This window comes from Ictidomys tridecemlineatus, chromosome 4 (assembly GCF_052094955.1).
Source record: "Ictidomys tridecemlineatus isolate mIctTri1 chromosome 4, mIctTri1.hap1, whole genome shotgun sequence".
Lineage (NCBI taxonomy): Eukaryota > Metazoa > Chordata > Mammalia > Rodentia > Sciuridae > Ictidomys > Ictidomys tridecemlineatus.
The window spans coordinates 113,678,693-113,706,290 of record NC_135480.1 but is presented as its reverse complement, the minus strand read 5'-3'; the positions used below and the strand labels follow the sequence as shown (position 1 = coordinate 113,706,290).

General features: G+C 46.8%; 1 protein-coding gene across 1 annotated transcript; it reads right to left on the bottom strand.

Moving 5' to 3' along the window:
• Positions 1-1,744: 1,744 nt before the first annotated feature.
• On the bottom strand, positions 1,745-26,823 carry Adamts15 (ADAM metallopeptidase with thrombospondin type 1 motif 15). Its single transcript, XM_005330723.5, has 8 exons — positions 25,475-26,823; positions 15,360-15,492; positions 14,704-14,871; positions 14,181-14,464; positions 8,591-8,768; positions 7,510-7,691; positions 7,232-7,407; positions 1,745-5,294 (listed from the first exon to the last, which is right to left on the bottom strand). Exons 1-8 carry the CDS (start codon positions 26,429-26,431, stop codon positions 4,520-4,522), a joined length of 2,853 nt encoding a protein of 950 aa, XP_005330780.1. The 5' UTR covers positions 26,432-26,823; the 3' UTR covers positions 1,745-4,519.
• Positions 26,824-27,598: the final 775 nt, after the last annotated feature.

Here is a 27,598-nt window from a genome sequence, read left to right as displayed (position 1 = left end):
TCTGGAGTGACTGTCCTCTTCTTTGGTAGTCTACTTGGGTGCCTTGGGCATCTCATTGCAAGTCTCTCACAGCTGCTGTGAACTGGAGCGGGTGGGGGTGACATGGTGGCATCTGAAAATCCTGAAGGGAGATGATTTGCTCTTGTGGGATTTGTTGCCGGGATTGCAGGCTTCGGGGCTGACTCACCCAATGAGGATTGGGCACAAGCCAAGGAGCAACTGAAAGACTCTGGGGTCACACACACTACTCTTAGCAGTGCCAGCTCAGCCTGCTGGGGGCCAGCTAGGTCTTGCCAGGCAGGCTGAGCCCCACCCAGGGAGTCAAGACCTTTTTGCAATTATCAAGTTTTTTTTCTCTACTAGAGCAAGTATGCATTCCTCTCTGAGAATGGATTACAAAGCAAATTGTTCCTTCCTCTCTTCAAAGGCCAGGGGAATTAGAAAACTGTTCCTTCTCCCTCCAGAAAGTTTAAAATTAAGTACAGGCAGGTTTGTGTGCTCCAGACAGCAGCTTTGGTGGAAGGTAATATACTCATCACCTTCTCCTGAGCCTTGGGGCTAGGCTGCCAGGTGGAACCTCACCTCCTCTGCTTCCTCTTTTATTTTCTGACCCCCAAACCAGTCCAAGAGTCCAAAGGAACTTTTAATTAGAAAGGTTTGAGAGGCAATTGCTACAGTAGAAACCAGAAGGACAACAAAAATAAGTGCCCCAGGAATGTGACCACATTGGGGCAATGTCACAAAGATCTTATCGCCGGGATTCAGTTTAGGTATCTTCCTGAACCCCTCCAGGTCCCTTCCAGGCCTCCAGCTAGTTCATAGGGTCATACAAGCTCTTCTGGCTGGTTCCTTCTTTTCTAGAAACGTCTATCAAGTGAAGTTTGCCCAAGGCCCCCTCTCTATTTTCCTCACACACATGCCTCCAGCAGTGTCTCTCCCAGCTCATGAGAAAGTCATTCCCCATGGCCTTGCTCTGCCAGAGAGCCAAAGGGAGAAAACTTTTGAAAGGGTTCTGAAACCAGATCATCAGCTGCCAAGTTCCAAACCATAAGTGTACCAAACCACTGGACAGACCCCTGAATCTACCTTTCTTACTTTGCAGGTGGGAAATGAGGAGCTCGGATAGGGGACCCACACAAGTTTCTGGAGTATCTTTGAAAACAAGTCTCATCTCTCCCATGCCCATGTATTCACTAAAATTGCCAGCCCAAAAAGGGGTGATTATTCTCCAAATAGAATGCTTTCCTTCAGGAAACTTGGGGTTTTCGCCTCAGGCAGGCAACTAGAATTCTTGCATAATGGGCCCCCTCTGGCTTGTCCTCATGCCTTGTCCCCCTCACCAAGGACAGCCACAGGGCCCTCTCTAAAGTCCCCAGCCTGGGCCCACTGCACCTCCGCTGAGAGGCTGCTACACCCTTTTAACCGAGTTTCTGACTCACCTTTCAGCCTCAGGTTCACTGTCCCAGTCTCTAAGGGGCTCTGGTCACTCTACCACCTGTCTACAAACAGCCAAGCCAGATTCTCTTTCTTAGCCTCTGCTGGATTCTTCTTCCCACTTACCATAGTCTCTCATGATTCTGTCTCTTTGCTTTTGATGTGAGCTCCCACATCCAGCTTACCAGCACAGGACCAGGATTGTGCCTGTCACAGTCACTGTTGTCTCCATGGCTGGCACAGGTGTGTGTTCCATAAACACCAGGAGTCAGCTCATGAATGAGATGCAGTCAGAGAGGCAGGACACGGGTTTTAAATATTATGACTTTATTAGGAGCAGGCTGTTGTCACCTCAGCAGCCAGCTCTCTTGTATACACAGTATACACGCCCAGCCAGTACCCAGGTTCTCCCATCCTTCCTCAGTACAAGGAATGCAAAAGAACCCAGCACGGTGGGGGCTCTATCAGTGACAGTATTTAGTGTCTTCAGGAGCTGACTCCCAGGCTTGGGGCACTCAGGACCCTCAAACTGTCCTCAGCTCCTTCTAGCCCCCCTCTCTAGAATGACAAGGTCCAGAAAAGGGTGTTTGGTTCAAACTTGTCCAATCAGTGCACATGATGGGCAATGTAAGCTAGGGAATCCTGAGCCCAAAGTCCCACTGAGGAAGTTGCTGGAGCCCCCAGAATATTCCTCTTCTTCCACAGGCATGAGAAAGCACTCTAATGTTTTATTCCACCACCAGAAACCTAATGCTTGAGTCTCGGCTCTACTCAGCCCTGGAGAACATGGTTGGAGTGAGGAAGTGTTCAAAGACAAAACAAATTCCCCAAGTTGTCTTGGTCATACTTCTTTGGAAAAAGAAAAGAAAGAAAAAAACAAACAAACAGACACCATGACAAAAAAGAGCATGGAGAGCTGGCTTGCGTCAGGAACAAGAGTGGTTCTCCATCCTTGAAATGACTTGTAAAACAGCTAACAGCAAACACTGCTCTGCAAAGGGGCAGTCTCCCCCGTGATAGCACTTCCCTTCCCACCCACCCTCTTTCTGCACAGACCCCTGACCACCCTCTCCTCACAACAGAGAGAATGCCCTAAGCACAGGGTGCAGCGCTGTCGTCAGCTGGCAAAGCTCCCTTCTGACTAGGCCCTAGAGCCCCGGGGGGCCTTTTGCCTCTGCAACTTCACAGTGCTCACGGGTACAAGGAGGAGGATTCCTCCTCGCTCCATCCTCCCCTCCAGAGAACTGCATGCCTTCCACCCCCTGCAGGAGTTCTATGCAACATCTCCAACCTGGGATAGGATTAGACCATCATCAAAGTTAGGCTGGTCAGCTGGTTGGTTTATGGATTTTTGACTATTTGGGAACACCACATAAAAGAACTGAACCTGTCTCCCCAAGAAGATGCAAGTTTTGATCTTACCTCATGAAGTTCTCCACTGAGGACCTAGACTAATCACCTATATTCCAAAGCAGAATGTCTACCCTCTTTTCTCACTGAGGCTTCTGCTTAGCCAAAAGATCTCTAACCTCAAAATATCTTCCCACATGGAGCTATAGAAAAACGCCTTGGTTTTTACACCTCTGACACATCTATAAGATAGACAGGTCGCTAGCACTTCCCACTAGTGACTGCCAAGGGCCCCTGGGTCTCATGGATTCTTGGTGTCTCCTGAAACCAGCTCCCAAGGAATTTAAAGAGAGAGACACCACCACCACCCTGGTCTTCCTATCTGGAAGCCCAGCAGGTGGCCACTCATCATGCATTCATCTTTGTGACTGGGCAGGTCAGTCTGTAAAAATGACAGCTGGGTGTGGTGGGAGCACCAATCACCTCTGTCCCTGGGGAGGGACGGGGTGGGTTCCCAGAGAGCATAATCTGAGGTAGCAAACAATGAATCCCATTTCCCAACTGGAGAGGCAAAGGCCTGGAGATGCAACATAATGTGCCCACAGCAGACAGCAGGCGCTATCAGGAAGAAGAGTAACTTGCAGGCACGTGAATGTTCAGGGCCTGGCCCTCCTGGTCATGTCCCACTAGTTGCTCAGTGGGCAAAGAACTGTGGTCACTTTGAAGGTTCTGGACCAATGTAGAACTATAGCCTCAACCATATTATATATCCACCTCATTAGGAAAAACTCATTAGACCTGGAGCCTCCTTCACCATTCTAAGGTAATATCCCCCCCAAAGCCAGGCCAGTGCTCAGCACTCACTCACCTCGGCTCCAATGACAGTAAAACCCTCTAGATCTCTCCTCACCTTCCCTACTTCAGTTACAGAATCTATCACCCCTTTAAAGTGTCAGCCTCTTTTTGCAATGGTCACTTTCCTCTTGACATTTGGCAGGCTTCCTGTGGACTTCCTTCCTCTGCCTGCAGAGTCTCAGAGAGCACCTTAGTGGCAGCCCTACTGTTAGTCCAATGCCCTGGACATCTGGGGGAGACGAGGCTGACTCTTTCAGGGAGGGCCAAAACGAAGATTTAAGAAACCTCCAGACTCCCTATATACATCTGTCTCTTTTCAAATGCAGGGGCTCAGGCTCCAGTTATTCCCGATCTCACTCTCCCTTCAACTACCACCCAACCCAGGCAGTGTTTATTGTTCAGTCCATGTCAGTTAGAAAAGGAAAAAGGGCCATAAGCACCGTGAAAACCCTGCCTTTTTCAGAGACGGCTCAGAGTCCCTGGGGCCACCTGAGGGTGCCAAGCTGCTGGGCCATGGCTCTTCCAGCAGCCTGTGGCCTCCCTTATGGGGGCCAAGGTCCCTGAAGTTCTGCCTGGGAGGTGCCCATCCTCCAGGTCCCTTGGAAACTGGGCCTCAGCACCTTCTGCCCAGTACCTACACCCCACAGCCTCTCCCAGCAACCAGGTCCCCGAGGAGCGGAACATGAGGTAGACTGTGCATTAGTTGGCTTCCCCCTGCCCAGTCCAGGGAGGAGGGAACCGCTCACCCCAACCCATGGTCCTTGTCCTGGATGCGAGTGACATCTTGGCACAGGTCCCTGGCTGCCGTCCTCTACTCCAGCCAGCCAGAACACCAGCACCACAGTGGGGCAGAGAATGGAGGGGAGAAAGGAACAGTCTCTCAGCAGGGCCTCAAGATGCACAAATCCAGTTCCTGGGGCTTGCGTCGCAGATTGCACTGGTCCCGGGCCAGCAACTGGCCTCCATGGCCCACACACTTGAGTGGACGTCTCTTAAATCCATTCCCACAGCTCTTGGAACAGGGTGACCAAGTCCCAAGCTCCCAGGTTGGGCAAGGCTCCCCACAGGCTCGTGTCTCCACTGGCCGATGGGCTGCATCACAGGCAGATGCCCCACGCTGCCCTGGGGAGCTTCGACAGTCCACAGCCCGCTTCTGCAGGCCACTTCCACAGCTCACAGAGCAAGCTCCCCAGCTGCCTGCCACCCAGCGTGCCAGGGACCGATCTTCTGGCTGCTCCACTTGATTGGAAAGGCTAAGGACGCTGTTGTGTAGCACCGAAGGGCTCTGAGGGTCCTTGGAGTGGGAAGACTTGTCCTCCCGAGGTTCTTTGGGCAGATAGAAGGAGTAGCGAACTCGAGGTGGTGTCATCTTCCCCACAGAGAGGACCTCCACAGTCAGGGGCTCCAGGATAGGCCGGGAAGCCTGCAGGCTCTCCACCGCAGTGCCTGTGCCACTGTACCGCAACAGGCTGCCCTTCACCACCAGGTCCCGCTCCACAGCCGATACCACAAAGTTCCCATTGAGCAGGTACTTGCCTTGGCTATTCTTCAGGGCCAGGTAGTTGTCATCCCCAATCAACCCCTTGTAACCACGCTGGCGGATGTCAATGCTTGAAGCACCTGCAGGGATGGCCACTACAAAATTGTAGCCATGCCTAGGGTCAAAAAGGGGATTGCGCATTAGACAGATGCCTGGACCTAAGGACCTCATACCCCTTTAAAGTCATAATTGATCACCATTCACAAACCCCAGAGGAGGTCACAAAGATGGTAGCAGATTGCAAAGGTGAGGCTGCTCAAGCACCATCTAGGTCATGATGGAAACACACCAAGTTAAAAGGTGGTACATAGATTTCTTGATTATCTGAAACTGAACAGCTGCCCAGAGAGCCTCATGATGGTTTTTCTTCAGTAAATTTATCTTGTGGTGAATTCTAGAGTGGGAGTGAAAGCAGAAGTTGTAGAGGTAGAGAGAACCTCATCCTTTGCTTTGCTATTTGTCTTGAATAAGTTTTTCTCAGCTTGTCTAAACCTCTGTGTCCTCACCAGTAAAATGGAATTCATGATCTCACATACTTCATTCAACTGTAAAGAGGGATAAAGAAGCCACAGCATGTGAAGCATGTCACACAGTGTGTGGCACAGTGAGAACCCCATAGGTATCATCTGTGATAATGAGGAGAGGGGAAAAGGGAAATAAATCTGTGGTTCTCAAGTCCAAGGCTGGGAGCTCAATGCAGTGAGACTGTACTGGCCTTGGACTTTGGTATGGAAATCCAGCTGGCTCAGATACCAATTCTCTGGTAACTTTAAACAGTTCCTCAATGTTCTGATATTCACATCTATATAATAAGTGGGTTAAGCTAGATGATTTCTACAGTTCCTTCCAGCTCCAATCATCTGTGAAAGAACACTTGTCATTTAACCAAAGTACCTCTAACTCCCCATGTGGCCCCACTGCAGGTCCCTGTGAAGGACAGCCTGGATCATCTCCACCTGCAGCACCAGAGCTCCAGAGAAGGGGCTTGGTACCCTCCCTGTCATCTCCCACCTAGAAACTCAGCAGAAGATGTCATGTCCAGAGGGTCCAATCAGACTCCAGGACAGCCATCTCATCTCCATCATCAGTACTTGGCCTCCCAAGTTTTCAAGGGCATTTATACTCCCTACTCTAAACTGAGATCTCAAGTGTCCTGTTCTTCCAGAACATGGGTCAGGACCTTGGAGAAATGGGAATGAAAGGAGAAAAGAGAATGTGTTTGACCTCAGAAGGCTGGGGAGCTACAGACACTAGAGTTGGGACTAGAAGAGGCCCAGAGATGATTCTTCAGCAGATCCTAGTGCACTTTTCCTAGGAAGCAGAGGTCCCTTCAGTCCCAGCCTCTTGTTCATTGTCCCTTGGCAATTTATTGCCATTCTCTCCCAGCCTGGGCCTCAGGCTCAGGGAGAGGGTAGCAGCTGTCACACGCTGTCACCTTATTATCTTTTTGAACATGTATTGAGCATTTATTCTATACCAGGTACTACACTAACCATTTTATTTGGACTAACTCCCTTACTCCTCACAAGAGCTCATGTGAAGTACATTAGTATTATATCCACTTTACAAATAAGAACATCTAGAACTCTGGAGATGGAGTCACTTGTCTAAGATCAGGCAGAAAATGGAGAAATGAGATTAGAATGCAGATCATAGAATGCTAGACAGAACCTAACAAAACTGACATTTCCTTAAATATCATCTGCTATGGTGTGTTCCTGAAGATTCATCTTCCTTTGCTAAATAAATGGATGGATTGATGGATGGATGGGTGGATGGATGGATGGGTAGGTGGATGGATGGATGGATGGATGGATGGATGGATGGATGGATGGATGGATGGATGGGTAGGTGGATGGATGGATGGATGGATGGATGGATGGTTCAGATGATTATCGGCCCTGGAAGAGAATGAGTGGCCTCCACAGTAAGAGTATGGCCAGAATCTAATATTCACCCCAACCTAAACCAAGCTTCCAATGATGGGGAGAATTCCACTCACCCTCCTCCCAACTTGCTCCCTGGATATACCTTCCAGGACCCAGAACTCACATGGGCTTGGTGAAGATTCCTGTCACCCTCTTGCAACTTTTGTTGTCTCCCCCACACACTCCACATTTGTCAAACTTCTTCTTGGAGCCCAGGTTCCCATCACAGCCAGCCTTGATGCACTTGCCTTGGACACAGACTGAGGTGGAGTCAGGAGAACACAGCGTGCCATCCACCACCTGCAGCATCCCCAGAAGGGAAAGAAGAGGAAGAGGGACAGCTCAGCCTGATGTTCCCCCAAAGCCTAATCCCTGCTCTGTCTCCTGCCCCATCTTGCTCACCTTGGGTGCCAGCACATAGAAGTAGCCAGTGCCATTCGCTCGGCAGATGAGTTTGCACTTGTCCCTGGGAGACACGCCTGAGTATTTGGGCACCCATGCAATGGCCAGGGTGAGCCGGTTGGTGCTGTGGTTATAGCCATTGAAAGCCTCACATTGCTCTTCCCGGAAGCTCTTGCCAGAGGCTGGAGAGGGAGAAATCACATGCAGGAATTTTCAGGGAAGCACCACAGGAAGTATAAAAGAGAATATCCCTCCCTGGGATGGCTAGCATCAAGAATCTAAACAGCCCTTTCCTACCCTCAAGAGTGTGATGCTCATCACTAGAGCCACAGCCTCCCCAACTCAAAGGACAAAAGCAGGCTGGGTCCAAAAGATACAGGGCATGGATAACAATGCATCCTCAAAGGAATGTGCCACCCTCTCCAGCAATCTTGCCTTGAACTCCCTTTATAACAGGTATCTTAAATATTTTTTGGATTATGAAAGCCTTCAATAGTTTATTGAAACTATCTTCACAATAGTGTTATTAAGTAAGTGCATAAATTATATAAATTTACCAAGAACACCAATTATAATAATATACAACTATCAGCATATTTTGAAACATATCTGTGATATGTAAGCTTCTTTGATAATGCACTAAATAATATGATTCAATAATGAATCTAATAACTGCTATAATTTTAAAGTGGGGATGGATAAGCATAAATGGCATTTTGAGAATTCTTCAACTGAAATATCATATAAAAATAGCAATGATTTCTATTGGTGACAAAGTCACAGGTATTTCTATTACTGTTTCAATTTGTTGCCTAAGTGAAGGAAATATCAGAATTTAGATGAACCAGTTAAAAAGAAAAGAAAAAGAAATACTCAATTTATAATTGAAGGGAACACTAAGTTTTAGATAGAAACTTCAGTAAAAATAGACATGCAATTTTTTCCCACCAAGTTCATGGGCCCCGAATTCCTATTTGAAAGAGAGTCTTGTCGGTACTTAATTAAGAAGACATATAGTGCCTCATTCTCTTGAGCCATTTACCCTCCCAGTCGAAGCAGAACACTGTTGCTTCCCCCTCACCTGAGCTGGGACAGGGCTGCAGATTGCAGGATCGGTATTTCACCCTCACTCCTTCACAGTACTTGCCCCCGTTGGCAGGGGTGGGGTTGCTGCACTGCCTCCGAGCCAGCTGCACACCCCCACCACAGGTGCGTGAGCACGATCCATATGGTTCCCATTTGGCCCAGGAGCCATCCACCTGCGAGGAAAAGCCACTTATACTCTTGAGGAGGTCCAGGTGCCACACACAGCCCTTTAGCCTACAGAAAAGCCCACCAGTGTAATCCTCAAGTTCCCATCTGGCCCCACTGAAATGAAATTCACTTTATACCATGAGAAAAAAAAAAACAATATGCACATGATCTGTATGCATAGCACCCACATAACACTTCAACTGATTAATTAGCAAACACCAGCGGCTCCCAGTTATGAGACATCCTTGGGCCACGGAGTGAGGCAGACAAGTTTTATCATCACCTCTGCTCTCACCACAGAACGGGCTTGAGTCACTGGCCAAATATCCTTAGGTTGTACATGCTTTACCTGCAAAAATGGAGCCAATAAAAAAATACTTGGGTCTGAGGTCTGACAGAAGATTTAAAGAAGGTGACAGGTATAAAAATTCCTAGCACTGGTCGTGCCTCCATGCAAGAGTTCAAAGTTTCCCCTTGTCTGTTGTTAGTGTATTTACAAGAATCTCAGCAGTTCCAGCTAACAGCCTTGCCAATAAACAATGTTGTCATAGATACTTAAATATTTTTATTCATAAATGTTCAGACTCTTTTCCAAACCAAATTGATCTCAACTTCAATCAGGAGCTGCATTTGAGAAAGCCTCAGTATCAACGATGCTAATATTTACGTTAAGAGGACATGTAGATAAGACACTATTAAGCAATTCTAAAACTCTATTTGGCTTTGGAGTGAATTATGCATTGGGCTTTATTTGTTTGTCTGTTTGTTGTTTAGCAGGGTAGAGAGGATAGAAAATGTATATAATCTTCATTCTGTTTTTCTTAGGATGATAGTAAAATGAATTTTCACCCCTGAACACACCTTTGTTGGGCAATAAAGGCATCAGCCCAGTTGTACATCCTGGTATTAAAACTGCCACAGTTCATCCATAAGGTAACTAACCCACATAGGCCCAATCAGAATTGCTTCCATGAGACATGAGTACTTTAACTTATGTACATATTCAGTATATTTATTGGACTATCCTCCTCTCAGATAGTTATTGGCTCATTGTTTTAATATGTCTGTTTTTTTAAAAAAAAAAAAGATAATATACTTTCTTGTACTCCTGCTTTCTCTCAAACTAGTGCTCCACTCCAATTCCCTCCTTTCACTTCCTGAGAAAGTCATTCACCTCTTTTCCTTTCCCATCTTCACTCCTCAGAGCTTTGCTTTATGGTTTTTTTCCCCCATCACATCACAGAAGTTGCTCCCTCAAAAGTGAGCAATGACCATCTGAAGAATTAATAATCTGAGCCTAGACTTTATTCTCTCCACTTTTTCTTCAATACTTAACACTGTTCCTGCAACTTCTGAGCCAATGCTCTTTGTTGTTATCTGGTGTCATTTCTTCCCACCCACTTGTACAAAAACATGTATTGTACTCCTATCATGCACCATTCATTCATTCATTGTCCAAATATTTGCTGTGTTCCTACTATATGCCTGACACCATGCACAGGAAGTCCCAACCCTCCAGGTCATCCTATCCTAGTTAAGGAAACACAGATAATAAAAATAAGCCAGTACATGTAGATTGTTGGATAGGGTTAAAAGCAGGTGTGGGTTGGGGTGAGAATGATGGGGAGGACCCTGGCAAGGTGGGCTGCTCTTTATTATGAGGAGTCAGGGAAGCCTCACTCATAGAAATTTAAGGGAAATACAGGCATGAGCCATGCATATATTTCAGGCAAAGGAAACAATGCAAAGGCCTTGAGGAAAGATGTGCCTGGAGCAGAGCAATCAAGAGAAGAGAAGCCGGAGATGAAGGCAGAAATGCATGGCCATTCTGAGTCAGGTATGGAAACCCTGAGGCTTTCAAGAAGAGAAATGGCATAACCTAACTCACATTTTTAATGGTTCCCTCTGGGCACATGTTGGGGGTGGTCTCTAAGGAGTAAGATCAAAAGCAGAGAGACCAGTTGGGGAGTGACTCCTATAATCCAGGCAAGAAGAGTTGATGGCTTAGACCAGGGTGGTAGCAGGGAAAGCAGTGAGAAATAGGATTCTAGATCTCTTTCAAAGACAGGGTCAATAGAAATTTCTGAGATACAGAATGTGAAGGATGCAGGAGAAAAAGGGTTTACGTGGAGCTGACAAAGCAGGTTTAGGGGATACGATCAGGAGCTCAGTTTTACAGATGCTATGTTCAAGATGCTTATCTGGTATTCAAATGGAGATGTCATGATTCAGTTATACAAGTCTGTGGCTTGGGAGAGAGACATGTGCTAGAGATACAAATATAGGAGTCTCCAACCTGTGAATGGTATTTAAAGCCACAGCCTCGATTAATCACTTAAGAAACTGAGTGTGTACAGTGAAGAAGGTGAAGACTGAGCCCTGGAGCACTCCGACATTTAGAAAATGAGAATGAGGAAGAGCCAGTGAAGGAGACCGAGGAGAAAGCCAGTTAAGGGAAGAGAAGAACCCACAAGAAGCAGAAACTGCCTCACAATAAGTGGAAACTGGGTTCTCAGGGGATAAAGGGATGGGTCGTGTCAGAATCTGCATCAAATCAGGGCAAGTGAGGGATGGTAAACAACACAGATGGCTATTTGGTGACCTAAGCAAGCATTATTTTAGAGGAATGGTGGGAGTGGAAGCCTGATTGAAGTGAATTCCTAAGAAATCCAGGGAGTAAAGAAGCACATTTATACAACTCTTTTAAGGAAAGTTGATGTCAAGGGAGTCAGATAAACAGACTGTGATATTTGGAGAGGATGAATGGTCATAAGAAGTGTTGTTTAAGATGGAAAAGAAAAAAAAAGGAATGATTCAACCCAAGAGACAGAAGAAGTGATACTGTAGGAGAGAATGGGGAAATGACAAGTGATGACCTTGAGTACGCAAGAGGGACAGTACAAAGCACAAAGGTGGGCCTTGGGTTCAGCTTGGACAGTCCCTCCACTGGAAGTAGGGAAAGACGGGAGTATGTACAAAAGCAGTCAGACAATGGATGTGGTGCCTTGGAAATTCTCTTCAGATTGCTTGATTGCTTCTTCTCCCTTAGTAAAACAGGGGAGGAAAGGTCACTGGTTGCTATGGTTTAGATGTGGTTTGTCCCCCATTAATTCATGTGTTGGAATCTTGGTCCCCAGAGTGGCAGTATTAAGGAGGGGTAGGACAACTGGGAATTAATTAGGTAATTGAGGACACTGCCTTCAGAAGGAATTAAGTAGCTCTTTTGGATCCTAGTTAGTTCCATGAGAGTAAGGTGTTATGAAAGAGTAAGCCTGCACCTCCCACACTCTGGCTTCTCTTATCTCCATGTGATCCCTCCCTCTTGCAAGCACTCCCACCATAATGCTATGTGCCATGAAGTGAAGCAACCAGGGAGGTCCCTCACCAAAACTTGCATCATGTTATTGGACTTTCAGTCTCCAAAACTGTAAACTTAATAAACTTCTTCTCATTATAAATTACCCAACCTTGGGTATTTCATTATAGTAATGGGAAATGGACTACTACACCAGTACAAGTAAAAATGAGGAAGAAGTTGGTGATGGAAGGACGGACGGGGTGGAAGTGTAAAGAGTGAGAGAGAGCGCATAAACTATAGAAATGAAATATATCACTCCTGGCCAGAATTATGGGAGTTTCCAGGTTGTTAATCTAAGCTGATACCAGTGAGCATAATTGTGCATTTTTTTTCCGGCCATATTCACCTATGCAGGCACATCTGAGTAGGTGAGTGAGTTGGGTTCAACCAAGGTGGTGGATAATCCAAGTAAGCGTGACAGAGAGGGATGAGATAAGGGAACCAAGAGTGTATCTAAAGGAGTCACTTTAACAATGGACCACAGAATCTCAGCTCAATAAAGAGGAGGTAAGGGCATGTGACGGAAAGATGAAAATAATGTTGTATCCATGGACAATAGGCCCATATGGAATTGAAGAATTGTTAAAGTACAAAAAAAAAAAAAGAAGAAGTGAGTTGGGAAGATGGCTTCAATCAAATCAGGTAGTATGAGGACTGTTCAGAGATGACATGGAGGATATAGTGGATTTTGCTGATAGAAAATTCCAGAAATCATATGGAAAGATTGTGCCTACCAAACCACATTTCCTATGTCCAATATCTTCCTGACTAGTCTATTCCTCCTTTAGATTCCTCTTCCCAAGAGAAGGAGCTGGCTATCACTCACCTGTCCTCAGAATCTTCTAGTCTGAACCCTCAGCTACCCACCCACTAGCTCACTCAGTCCCAACTCCCTGCCTTGCTGCACCTCCACCTATTGGGCACTTACTCAACCCTCAAGGCTCTCTTCAAATGCCTCCTCCTCCTCCTCCAAGTTTTTTCAGTGCCTTCTGCTTAATCTCTCACCCCTGCTTCTTCCATAGCACATTTTTATACCTCTGTTGTAACTCACAATACTTGCTTCTCCATGTTTGTATTCTAATGACATTTCTAGGTTCCTCACAAGAGCTTTCTGGGGTATGGCCTACATTTTATTTCTTTTTCTGACCAGCACAGTACCTTATACAGTTCCCTGAAGCCAGTGCATTGCTGCCTAATAAATTATTAAAGATTTAGTTCAACACATATTCCCAGGTCACAGAACAAGATTTTAAATAATACTCTCCCACATCCATCTCAGGTGCTTGGTGAAAATATTTCCTCTGTTCATATAAAACCCTCTTCCAAGTCTTTCTCCAGCTGGGAATAGGGTAGGTAAGGGACAGTCATGTTTAGGATCAGGGAGAAGGATGGACTTCTTATTCCTGCCAGGAAAAGTACAAATCCCTTTGTTACACTAACTCAAGACTTAAAGAATATACAGTTTGTATTGTATTCAGAGAATCTTTAGGGTTCTGTTGTTCTGATTTGATTGCTAGTCCTATTTATTATTTATCTAGGGCAGGGGGACTTTTGTTCAATTGTATTTCAGCTAAAAAAAAAAATCCACCAAAGCAGAGTTCAGGATGTGTCAAGTTACTGAAGCTTGCCCAGGGCTCTGCTTCATTGCATCTCTAATCCTTGTTCATCTGTGTGGTCCCTGGCTCCCTCGATATAGTATGGAGCCAGCGGTAAGCCACTCCTAATGTCAACTACTCAGCTCTGGGTCCAGAGCTCCTCCCACATAGGACAAGGCACAGAACACAGGGCTGACCTCAGTCCTGTCGAAGGCTGTTTCCCATGTATCTGTAAGGCTTCACCAAGTCCTCTGACCTACCATAGCTGTTTCTCTACTCTCAGAGTCAAAATGAGGCTACAACCATAGACAGAAATGGAGACACAGTGCAGCAACACGTGAGTCAGCTGTGGTCACACAGCCAATCTGTGACAGGGCAACTTCCCAGTGGAAATGAGGCAGCAGAGGCCACAGACCTCCTCCTCTCCTTTCAGGAGTTCCCAACTCATCAGCTCCAGTACTCACCCTGTATTTGTTGGGGTTGTGTCTCTCCACACAGGCCCCCTTGAGGCAGAACTTGCCGTCACCACAGCTGGTACCATCCGCCCAGGGGAAGTGGCGGGTCTGGCACACCATCTGCCCCTTGGCCTTGCCAGTGCACCACAGCTTGCTGCAGTACTGCATGTATGGACAGGGTTTTGAGCCCACACCAAAGGCCAGCTCACACTGCTGGCTCAGGGTATAGCTGGTGCCTGGCAGGTCCTCAGGCAGGGAGATGGGCTTGCTGGGCTGGTCCAACAGGCAGTCACCTACAGAGAGCCAAGGACATTTATCAGGACAAGCTAGGGAAAGTGGATCTTAGCTGGCCTAAAGATGTAGGGAAGGAAAGAATCAAGGGGCAAATGGGATGGACCCACATCAGGGCCCAACTCCTTGGGGCAATATGACTTGGGTACAGAGGACAGTCCAGAAAGGTAGCAAGAACCACCACAGGACAGCAAAGACATCCTTGCCAAGCCACCCACTCCTCTCTGCCACCTCAGCTTACCATAGCCACTGTCCAGGAAATCAGTAATGATAGCAGCACTGCAGGCTGACCAGGGGTTGGCACGGTCAATCTGGATGAGGGTCGGGGACATCATGTGGTTGGCTTGGAGCTTCCCAAACACCTCCTCACACACTTTCACATTGTCATGAGGCATATTGAACACATGACCTATGGAATGAAATGAGGGTTCAGGAGGAGAGGGCTACACAGGATAGGCATGAGAGGTTGAGGGAGGAATCAGGGCAGGGGGCAGGAGAAAGCCTGTGAAATGGTTTTCAGGCTGATCATTTGCACCTGTCAATGAATTGTTTTGCAAATGTCCTCAAGATCATAGGCTCTTGTTTTCTGACCCCTCTACCAGGCTGTGAGCTTGCTGAGAACAGAAGCATGTCTCCTGGCCTTTAATATATTCTCCCCATAGTGCCTAAATGTCAGATATTCTGCAGAGGTACTCTAACTGTATAACTGGCCAACTGGAACAATAAGAAAAAAGTGAAACAAAGCCACAGCCAAGGAGATGCTAACCCTAAGAAAGGATCCCTAAGATTTCAGAATATGAGACCAAAGACAAATGTCTGCCCACTTCGCCCACACAAAGCATCCAACACAAACCCAGTACAGTCCCAGGGGGTAATTCTCCTCCCTTCCAGTCTTACCCAGCTCATGGGCAGTGGTGAAGGCTGACGGAAGCCCATCATCCTCAATGACGGAGCAACTTCTCTTGGGATCACACATGGTGCCCACATCAGCCATGCCCAGGGTGTCACAGGTGGTGGCCCCACACAGGTCCTGCCAGGTGGAAGAGAAGCAGAACCAGCCCAAAGTTAACAGTGTCAGAAGGGATATGAAGGGGGAAAAGGGCATATCCTAGGAGACATTCCAACTCACCCCACCCCAGTGCTAGTCAGGCCCAGACCTTCCAGCCAGGCCCTCCGTGCTAAGGAGTGGTAGGCTATTCATGGAATCAGCCCAGACTGAGGGAGGAGGCCTCAGGAAGAAAGCTCTGTGGCTCACTGAGAAGACTGTGCTCAACCACATCCACAGGGAGGTCCTACATAAGGAAATTAGAAGGTACAAAATTAAACTACAAGGTCCACTGCTTTATATAGAGATAGCTTTCCAGACCAGAAAAAAATATATATATTGCAACCCCCACGGTCAAGTGAGGCTCTAGTCATGACTCCCTGAAGCAGGTAGCAGTGGAAGGCAACCACATGCCCCATCCAGAGCCAGCTTTGGTCCTTGCTGAGTGACTCCTTTGGACAACTATGAATTAAGCTCATATCCTCAAATTGTTACCAGTGAAGGAGATGCCAGAGATTTGGCTTCCCTGGACTGGGAGGAAGCAGGGTAAGGTGGGAAAGAGCTACCACCTACATACAGAATGTCTACCGAAGCTAAAGGAACCATGGGATTAAGGGCTGTTGGGAAGAAAAGACAAATAAATCATCACCTAAGCGGGAAGTTCCCTCTTTTTATACTGAAGCTTAAATTGCTGCAGAAACTAGGGCTTTCCCCACTTTTATGTATAATTATAATGTACCAACTTTAAAAAAAATAAACAGAAGAAAGACCAATAGAGTAGAGGAAGAGGATCAGGAGGAGGGAGGAGAGAAGAGAAAGAGGAAGTACTGGGGAATGAAATGGAGCAAATTATGCTATATGCATATATGGATATGTCACAATGAACCCCACTAGAATATATAGAATATATAACTATAATGCACTAACAAAAATATAATTTATTTTAAAAAGAAAAGAAAAAAAGAAACTAGGGCTTCCAGCAGCACATCCTGGTAGGAAGTATTTCCCGGGGACGCTGAAGGGCAAAATGGGATTCCTGGAGTGGATAACTCAAGGAACACACCGAGCACTATAAGTCAGTGATGCAATCTAGAGGCCTTAAGAACCCAGGACTTGGAAATAGGGTAAGACCCTCATGTCCATTCTGTTCCCCTTGAAAAGACATGTATTGAATCAGTGACATGGGCATACTCTTTATCACATGGCTGCCTGGAATATGTAGGGCATTCTATCATGTGAAGGAAAAATAACATGCATTCAATCCTCACAACAGTGCCAGGAGGCAAAGAGGTTATTATACTTCTTTGGCAAAGTAGGAACTGAGGCTCGTGATCATAGCTAATCATGTCCATGATTTACTAACTGATGACACCATGCATGCAATTTATATGCATGACCTGGTCTAATCCTCACAACATTCCACTGAAATAGTGACTGATTATCACAGACCAAGAAACTGAAGCTCAGAGAGGCTCGTGTCACAGAGCAGAAACATGCACTGAGTACAGAAGTTCCTCAAAAGACTGGGAATGGAAGTACCAAATGATCCAGCTATTCCACCCCTCAATATTTATTCTAAAGAATTAAAGTCAGCCTACTACAGTGATAAAAGCATACCCATGTTTATAGTAGCACAAGTCACAATAGCCAAATTATGGGATCTGCCTAGGTATCCAGCAACAGATGAATGGATAAGAAAAATGTGGCATTTTATATATAATGGAGTTCTATTCAGCCATAAAGAAGAACAAACTTATGTCATTTACAGGATGTGAATGGAACTTGAGAGTGTTAAGTGAAATAACCAAACTCAAGAAGTCAATGGGCTTTCTCTTATAATTTACAAGCTAAAAAGAAAAATTAAAAAGGAAAAAGGAGGAAGCTCATGAAAATACAAAGGAAACCAATAGGGTAGAGGCAGAGGGCCAGGGAAAGAGAGGAAGGGAAAGAAAGGGGGGATTATTGAGGAATAAAATTGACTAAATTATGTTGTGTGCATGTAGGAATATGGAACAATGAATCCCACTATTGTGTATAATTACAATGCACTAATAAAAAAAGAAATAAAATTAAAAGGTCACATTTAATTCATTTTTTTAAATGCACTGAAGGTCCATATGACTGGGAACTCATTAGCCTTTCCACCACATCACAGTTAATTGCTCAGCACTCCCGAGCATTAACATTAGCTCAGGAGAAAGAGCTGTGTCATTCTCCTTTGGGAGCCAAGGGGGTTGGTTACATGAGCACACACACAGTGTGGTTCTCAATTTTGTTCCTCTTGGGGGCTGTGTGTCTGTATGAGTGTGTATGTATGTGTGTATATGTGCATGTCAGCTTGCACTCGTGCATATATATGCTGACCTGGGGGAGGTGGGGCAGCTGCAGAGTTAGCAGGGCATGGGAGGAAAAGTGGTCATAGTACAGAAAATCAGCAAAATTTAATCCAAAGCACTCAGAAGTTTATCACCTGAGCAGTCAAACTTGGCTTCCCACCGTCAGGTGATAGTCACACCTCCTAATGAGTTAACAGTTCTTCTGGCCAAAGCACCACGAGGGTGACCAGCCTGAACCCAGGGTGTGCCAGAGTCAGCGACGGGCACCGTGCATGCCCTACCTTTGTTCAACTGCCCTTGTTTGCACAGTGCACTTCTTCCACTTCCAGGAACCCCACAGTGGACCTCAAATTCCCTTCCTTTCCTAATCCCCTTCCCTCTTCAAAGATCCACTCTCCAAAAGTTCTTTTCCCCCAGCGCTCTAATCCTGGAATATAATCACTGTCAAACTTGAGAAGTTTACCAGAGTAGCAGATTATGGAATGTGTTCAGGATCACAGACCAGCTGTGAAGGAAGGGAACAAGGAAAATGAGGAAGGAAAGGATAAAGACTTCACATGCCATGGCATAGTGAAGAAGGAAGAGAGTAGAAACAGGGCCCTATGTCCCCACATACTAGAGCATGGGATCCCATTGGGCAAAAGTGGTCATCTCTGGATATTCTAGTGTGGTCTTTGGAGCCTCTAGCAGAGTTTATAACAGGTGCATCTGTGGCTTCTGGGCCACACTGCACACTCACCACTGGCTTCATGCAAGACAGAGAGCACAGGAATAAGAACCAAGAAGCCTGGATTCCAGTCCTAGCTCCATCATTAAGTAGACTTTGGCCAAGTCTCCTCAGGGCCTCAGTTTCCAACTCTGAAGGGTCAATCTTCCATTAGAACTCACAGTGGTCAGTGCCTTAGGCCTCTTCTCCTTCTCCCATCCTATAGTAATAAGTCCCTTTTGACCAGGTAGGCTATAAAAGGAACACACAGAATGATGTGCTTTTAGAATGGAAAGAACAATAGGGAGCCTCTTGTCTTCTGACCCATGTCAGAGTGGATAGTACTAACTCACAGAAAAGTGACAGTCGCCCCTGTCCCTGCTAGCAAGCAGAGTGCTAGCCCCTCATCCTGCTCCTCAGAAACAGCAGGCCAGAGACAGAGAGTCCACACAGCCCTGCAGCCTGCCTCCACTGGTAGGAAGTCCTTAAAGCCAAAGTGTCCTCGCTCTCATGGAGGGTGGATTCTCTCTGAAGCAAAAACATGCAGCTGCAGGCCCTTCCCAGCCAGGAGCAACCTGTTCTTTCCATCAAGAAATCTGGGTTTTGCTGGATCAAACAAGAGTAACAGGAAAAGAGCCAAAAAAGTTCCTTGGGTAAGAACATAGCAGAGAGCAGCTGTCAGGTAGTAATGGGTGTTTTCATGGTGGGAAGATGCACTGTTGGGGTCAGAAGATCTGCCTGTCCCTCTTTCCCCAGTCAGATTTGCAAATGAAGAACCGCTCAGCCCTAGTTCTTTGAACGCCCACAGGCTCTTGTACAGGGGCCCAGTTGTGCCTCATTTATGGCAATGAATGCCTCCACCCTTCTGGAATGAACTCTGAGGCACTCAAATTGCCTCAGCCTCTTCAGCTAGAGAACTGTTCTCCAAAAAATAGAAACTCTCTGGTTCCTCCTGCCTGGAGGGTATAGGATATAGGCATTTCCCAGTCTAGCCCCTATAATTTTTCTTATAGTCAGCTCTTTCCCAAAAGACCCAAGAATCAACTTGGCCAAAAACCTAAACCTCCTTAACTATTCTTTCCTAACTGTCCCTTCTTATAAAATAATTTAGGATTAGAGTCACAACTTAAATAAATAAGGATAACAATTTGCAGCAGGGTCAATCCCTATTTACCAATGTTGCTCTCTATACACCCCCTCTACAACTCCTCCCAACTCCCTTCAGGCCTCCTTCCCACATCCACTGTTTCCCATGTGTATACTGAGATGTTCAAAGTTTTCAGCGACATGGAGAGACACATTATAAAATCAAGCACATTAATTTTTTTAATGTGTCAGAAAATATATACATTCCATGTAATCTACTTCCTGCTGGATACAAAAATTCAGGGCCACATTACAGGATCTAAGTATTATACTCACCAGAACTTCAGAACTACATTCTCATTTTGCACATGAAGAAACTGAGTCTCAAAGAGTTGATATCACAGGCCCAGGGCCTCGAAGCTATTAAATGAAGAATGGGGTCTTGAATCCACACCTAAGCCAAACTAGCAACGGTTATTTGCTCTAAGTTATACTTCACTTGTCAGGATACCATAATTACTGGTGAAAGAACCCTTGCTAGTATTAACAGTGACCCTTTAACTTGTTTTACATCTGAATTTCTGCTACTTTTTGCTGTATTTTCTTGTTCAGCCCAAGATCCATTTGTTTATAATCCCCAAGGTTGGAAAGGTTTCACTTTTCTAGAAAAATTAAATCTAGGAATTCAGTTCCTGGGTAATGTAACTCAGGCTGCCTGGTGTAGAAGAAGAAGATAGTATAGTCTAGAAGGTCATTTGCTTCTATTAGCAGATTAGGTTTCACTGGCACATAAATCCCTCCAGATGCACAAAATGGTATTATTGCAAGAGCCTGAAGTAAATAAAACAACAAGAATTCCTCAATGAGTAAGAAGAAGCAGCCAAAGCTTACAGGAAGAATAAACTTTCTCTGGAAAGTACCACTTTAAGAAAAAGTACTTACCCTAAGTGAAGTAAGCCAATCCCAAAAAACCAAAGGTCAAATGTTCTCTCTGATAAGTGGATGCTGATCCATAATGGAAAATGGAGGATAGGGTAGGGAAGGGGGATGTGGGTAGGAAAGACTGTTGAATGAGATGAACATCATTACCCTAGGTACATGGTGCAACACAACATTGTATACAACCATAGAAATGGAAAATTGTGCTGCAATTGTGTACAAGGAATCAAAATGCATTCTGCTGTCATATATATCTAATTAAAATAAATTTTTAAAAAATAAAAGAAAGAGTACCTACCAAATGTAAGGATGTTGGCTAACATTTATTGAGTTGCTACTTTATGCTAGGCAGTGCTCCAAACATTTTACCTGAATTAGCTCATTTAATCTGCACAATAGCATTAGGGGGAGGTGCCATTATTAGGTCCCATTTTATAAAAAAGACACAGATAAGGTAAATAATTAGCTTTGTATACAGGGAGTCTCAGTTTAGACAGAGAAGATGGAGGCTCAGTGAGGGCTGAAATCTGGGCAATATAGCCTAGGGGCTGAGCTCTAGCCAGGACTCCTGCTTCTTCTGATGTGCATTGATCCCAAGAATGAAGGGGCTAAGGAATCTCAAGACAGAAAGACTGCCTATCCCACAGTGCGCCTCCCCAGAGCTCAAGCTTGTACTGGAACAAGACATGGGAGTCCTGGAGAGAGAGAAAAGCAGCAGGATTAAGGGCAAGAGCACTCTGCCACTGCTGCTATGGTGCTGGCTGAGCAAGCTCCTGGCTTCTTGCCCCATATCTGCATTGACACACTGACCGCATCCCTGCTGTGCACCCTGTCTGCTGACTCCAGGGTAGATTCAACATGCTCCTCTCTGGGGCCCTACCTTTCCCCAAGACAAAACCCAATGGCTAGGAGCCAAGAAGAAATGCCAGAAGAACCAAAGACTCCTTCTCCCAACCCTGCAGCCTGACAGTCTGAAAGCTGGATTAATGATCCCTAGGCAGGTTCACAAACCACCTAGGCACCCACAACCATTGGCAGGTCCTTGCACTCTTGCCTACACCATTCTTCCACGTACACTTACTGCTCCATGAGATACAGGGACCTGTGTAAAGGCTACAGAAACATAAAAAGGTCCCTGCCTTAAATCAGCAGATTGGCAAATGCTGGCAGTCATAGTTTAGACACAGAGGAATATGCAATCAGATAAGTGTGGTGTATACTTGCAAGGGCAATGAGACAGAATGCTTTAAATCAGGGCTATCCCAAAATTACATTCTGGCAAGAGACCTGAAGGTAATAATTCAACAACAAGAAACATATCCTGAGCAACCAGCAGTGATAATAATAGCTGCCATCATTGGGTGTCTATTCTGGACTACTCAGTAATTCATCCTCGAAAGAGCCCCATGAGTTAGGTGGCGTGTCATCATCGTCTGCCTCATTCTAAGGACAAGCAAAGTGAAGTTCAAACAGCTGACTCATTCAATGTCCATTGCTAGGAAGTTAAAATGCAGAGATTCAAAAAGCTCTCCCTGACTCCAAGCCTGAGTTCTTGCCACTGCACCAATGACCAAATCAAGGTGACAAGACAAGACAGGGGGGAGTGCCAAGAAAGGGAGGGAAAGACAAACAAACAACCACAGAGAAGTTCAAAGGAAGGTGGGGAACAAGACCTAAGAAGAAAATCTCACTTGACTTTTTAATTGAACCAGCAGTTTAAAAAGAAAGAAAAGAAACCAGTAGAATAGAGAAAAGAGAATGGGGGAGAAGGAAGAGAAAGGAGAAATACTGAGAAATTATATTGGCTAAATTATATGGTTATATTGTATATATACAAATATGCAACAACAAATCTCACTATATGTTTAATTTTAATATACCAATAAAATTTTTAAAAAGAAAAAATATTTTTAAATTTTAAATGGAAATGAAATCACCTCAAAAAAGGAAATGTCAAAAATTATAGTAAAATGGATGTAGAAGAGACTAGAGGGTATCCTAAAATGTAGGAAACAAGCTTCCTCCCAATCCCCACAACCTCCTAGTTCTGTTGCTTTTCCTGCAGCCTAGCCCCTTGAAGAGTATCCTTAGCTCATGGATAGGAAAATGTCCCCCCATTCTCTGTCCTGGCACTTAGCACACCCTATTGTAATTAGCTGCCTCTTGCCACACATTTAATTCCTGGGAGTTCTAGGCCACACCTTATTAATATGTGTAGTTCCACAACCCAGAGTAGTATCTGCTATTTGCAGATGCTCAATCAGTACTAAGAGAATGTACAAATAAATGAATGGAAACCATTATACCACAAAGGATTACCAAAATAGCAGAGCAATTGAACCTAAAGATAGAGAAGTCTCAATAGTAAATACCTGGCACCTGCTGCAGGGTGTAACAAGAAGCCAAAGAAACTTCTCCTCACAGAAACAAATGAGAAAGACTCTGGCTCTAATTCTCGGCAGATCCTCGTTCCAGTCCTGGGCTGACCTCATCCCGTTGTTATGAGCCTGGAAGCTGACTGCTTTGCAAAATCAGATGTGCGTCCTTTCTCCATGAATTTTCTCTGAGTCTTTACTCCTCAAATTGTCAAAATGCTTGTCAAATGATCAGTGTACTCTCCCTTCCAGACAGTTAAGGATCCTGGAAGGAACCACATCTGCCTTAGTCTAGAAAGAGCAGCTGTATGCTCATGTTCTCATCCAATACTGTACCTATCCCTGGGGAACTCAGGCATGAGAAGTTGCTAAGACTCTGAGAATGCAGCAGGCCCTAAAGTCTGTGCTGGAGAGGAGGTGGGGAGAGATGTTTACCCAAAGCATAACACACATACCTTGATTATGGACCTGCCAACACAGCCTCCCCACTCTCTGGCTTTGCCCTCTAGACGCCTAAGGGAAAAACAGCTCCCAAAAGTCACATGTTGCACATCACTGCTTCTGACCCAAGTGGTCATGCATCTTGTACCCATTATGCACAGACAACATAGCCCCCTGGGGGTCTAGCACACCACTGAAAAACAGAAGCTGTCATGCTGTTTGATCGCTTCTTCTTCAAAAGGCTTGATTCCTCTGATGGGATGGCCCAGATTCCCAGCAGGACTTCTCTTCCTGGGGCTGGTTCCAAAAGTCAGCCTTAATCACTAAGAGGAGATTGAGGTCTATTAATTTAGAGGCTGTGAGTGACCTCCACAGTGGCATCCTGGATAGTGGACGGGGCAACAGATGCTTTCCCCATTAAGATAGCCTGTTCTTGGCCTTTGCTTTATTTCCTCCCAACAATCTGACTGCAGAACTGGTCTGTGTGCAGAAGCCGAAGCCATCTCCTTTGCAGTTTCCCCATGACTCAGGCAGTACTTGCAGGGGCTGGGCAGTGGCAGCTCAACAGACCTCAGTTGGAAGAATGAGCACAAGGAAACAAGACTCCAGGCCAAAGACCTCCCTAGAGAAACCAGGTGGTGGGAGGAGAAGAAGGCTGGGAAAGTAGGAAGTTCATCTCCAGGAAGGGCCTAGCTTTGCCAAATGGGTTACTGTGGAAGACTCCAGCTCCAGCCGGTGGGCGCCAGACCAGCTTTGAGTGGCCATTTGGAAACAGTAAAGAGCAAGAGCCCCAGAGGTAACCAAGGATTCTGTGCCATCGCCAGAATGCTGTGGTTATGATAATGACAAAACAAGAGCGAGGCACAGATTCAAGTTACAGCCAGCCCCCAAAATCAGAAGATGCAGGTCATTTGGTTGGCCCTTTTCCTCCCAGCCTCCTGTATTTAAGAAATTTCAGTAATCCCAAAACTTTACAGTGCCCAAACATGTCAACGCCTATGAATCTAAATGTTCACAGATCCATAGCTTCTTTGAGATAGAATATCAGGTAAAGACCTGAAAAAGGCAGAGCTGCTTTCCTGGTCTGGGTCCATATTTCTAATCCCAATACTCAGTATCTTTCCAACCCTACAGCTGGAGTCCCTTAACTAAGCTCATATCACTGCAATAAGGCAGAAGCTGTTAGAGCTCTGCACTCAAGTGCAGTCCTAGGAATTTTAGTGAATTCCGAAGCTGAGCACCTGAGCAATCCTGTCTGCTCTGCTCCACAGCATCCAGCTGGGCAAATGGGTCACCCTCTGCTAATAAGCCATTTTCCCAGCTCAGCTCCAAGGGAAACTCCACTTGAAACTCCAAGTGAAACACTTCCAGTCTCAAACAAGTGCCCTACTAAAATGCCTGCTCTGAATGAACTGCAAGCCCTCAACAAGGTCCAGCAGAGAAGGATGTGGAAGAAGCAGCAATGAAGGAGGGATGCTCCTGGCACTACCTACTTGAGTCAGACCTTTCTCTGCAACCCATAAAATAAGCCAGTGATGCCCTTCGTCCCAATCCAGGTTTTCCTGGCCCAGGACAGAGAGAGGATAACATGTTACCCGCGAGAAATGTAGGAGACGCTGACCTTGGATCATCTTCCAGTTCTACAGCCAGGGAAAGGAACCCTCTGAGGTGGTGTCGGAGAGAACTTAGATGCCCTATACAAGACTGGCGGGCTTTCCCGCCCTCTCCAGCGCCATCCTCAAAGCGCCTCCTATCGGCTTTGAAAACAAACTGCGGCTCCGGGGCGGCAACTTCCTGGGTTCCGGCCCCTCAGCGATTGATCCGGGAGACGCTGATTGGTCGCGTCAGGCCAACACCTTCGGAAAAAGCAGGCTTTCCTCCAACCGCCCTGAAGCACGAGAGCAGGACCTCTGCAGAGCCTAGGAGAGGGCTCTTTCTGGAAGTTTCAAAGTTGGAGTCGGAAGACATAAACGGAATTCAAATTTGGGGGTACTGCACAGCACAAAGGGGATTTGGAGAGCTAAAGGCGGTAACCCTAAGAGAATAGGGCTAACTGGTTCCGAAGAGGTGACAGATTGACTCACCTGCCTGGTGAAGAGGATGGCGGTATCCCAGTACTCCGGGTGTTTGTCGCTTACTTTGTTCAGCTTCTTCTGCCAGGCGCAGAAGTTGCGCAGAGTCAGGGCTGCATTGCCGGTGACCTTGGGCCCGGTGTCACGGTCTCCAAGAAGCAGCACCTTGACTACAACGATGTTGATGGGGTTCAGAATGCTGGGATGGCGGTAGAGTCGCGCCGCGGTGGCCAGCAGCGTCAGCAGATAATGCTCCAAGTCCGCGCCGTGGAACTTGACCATAGATTCGTCCGCCACAACCAGCGTCTCCACGTAGCGTGGGATAGACACGAAGCGCTTGGCGCGCCCGGACCTGCGCGGGCTGTGACTCTCCCCCAAGCCTGTCCACCGCGGCTTGTAAGGGTCCAAGGCCCGAAGGATGGCGGGGTTCGAGCCCGAGGCCACCCCACAGCGAGAGGTGGGGTCTCCGGAAAGCCCGCCGGGGGCACCCCGACGCTGGAGAAGGTGTGCGCCCTGGCTGTTGCGCTGCGCCGCCGGCGCGCTGGCATTGGGCAGCGGGCTAATGACATACTCGGCGCCTCGGTAGCCGAAGGCTCCACGTAGCCCCCCGCATAGGCTAACAGCGGCAAACGAATCTGGTTCGGCGTTCACGTTCCCGGAGTAGAAGCAGCGTCGCAGGTCTAGAGAGCTGCCGGTGAGCCCCTGAAGGGGGACGCCCAGATACTCAGTGGCGAACGAGGGAGCCAGAAACTGAGCGTCCGGCGTCAGGTGTAGATAAAAGTCCTCCTGAAATGCTGTGATCTGAAAAATCAGTCCCTGCTCCCCAGAGTCCTCGGGGCCCGGCCGGTAGTAGTGGCGGCCGTTGATGTCCGGGTCCAGTCGGATGGGAACGACCACCTCCCGTTCTGGCTCGGAGCTGCCAGCAGGTCGCCCGGCGAAAACCAAGGTTAAGATGCCCAGCAAAAGCATGGCGCCGAGCAGCGCACAGACGTACTCTAGAAAGGGGCTCGGCCCAACTTCCCCGCCGCCTGCACGGTCTCTTTGCAGCCTACACACCAAAACCACCAACGCTTCGGGACAGCCAGCAGCTCCCTGAAAGGAGAGCCAACCAAGGCAGGGAGACTCCTCCCAGAACAGCTAGGGTGCACCCGGCAGCCTGCGCCTCCTACCTGTGCCTTCCAGCAAAGAGCGCCCTGGGAGCTTAAGTACAATCGCTGTCAAGTGCAAGGACGAAAATTTGCAGCGGAGAACTGGCGGGAGGTGTCGGGCTGCTTCTCGCAACAGCAGCCACTCGCAGCGCAGCGAACCAGGCGCTGGGCGAGCCTATTAAAGGCCCCCTCCTCTCTGGACTGCCCAGTCAGCGCCCCTCCCCTCTCAACCCTCCCAGCCTCCCAGAGCTCGCAGCCCCGGGCCTCCAGGGGCCACCGAAGAACTCGGTCCCGCCTCCAGAGCCGAGAGCCATTTGGCGGGGAGGGAGTGGCGTTTAGCTGAGGCGGAGGCGTGGGCTGGCCAGGGAAACCAGTGCTGGTATCTCGATTCGCATTTTGCCCTAGGTTATATCCCGTGCCAGTAACATCAGTTACTTCTGTCGCTGGTGGACATCTGTGCATCCTCCAATTTTAGCCTTTATAAACCTCAAGGCAGCTGGGTTTAGGAATTAAGAATGAAGACATCACTGACCTCTCTCCCAGACCCACCTCATCCCTTCTGTTGCAAAGTCCCTGCTGTTTCTTAATTACAGAGTACCCTGAAAGACCCGGAATCCCCTTACCCGCTACACACACCCCTATAAATATCCTGTTGTCATAAGAGCAACTTCCAAGAAACAAGGAGAGCCCGTGTGGAACCCAGAGCTTCCCAGGCCCAAGGTCTGTCCTGGGGGCAGTGATGTGCTGAATAGCTAGTACAGACCGCTAAATGTTCAGGTAATTTTCTAGTCAGCTGTTAAACACGGTCATTATTAATAAAATACATAAACTTGCAATTAAATAATTTATATTTTAAAGCAAAGTTGATAAAATACCCGAAACCCATCACTTCCTAGTCATTTGATTATTGTCTATGGTCTTGAGCCAACCCTCCCCTAACATTTCACAGCTCCCAGAAAAGATAGCAGAGGGAGGTGGAAATAAATGG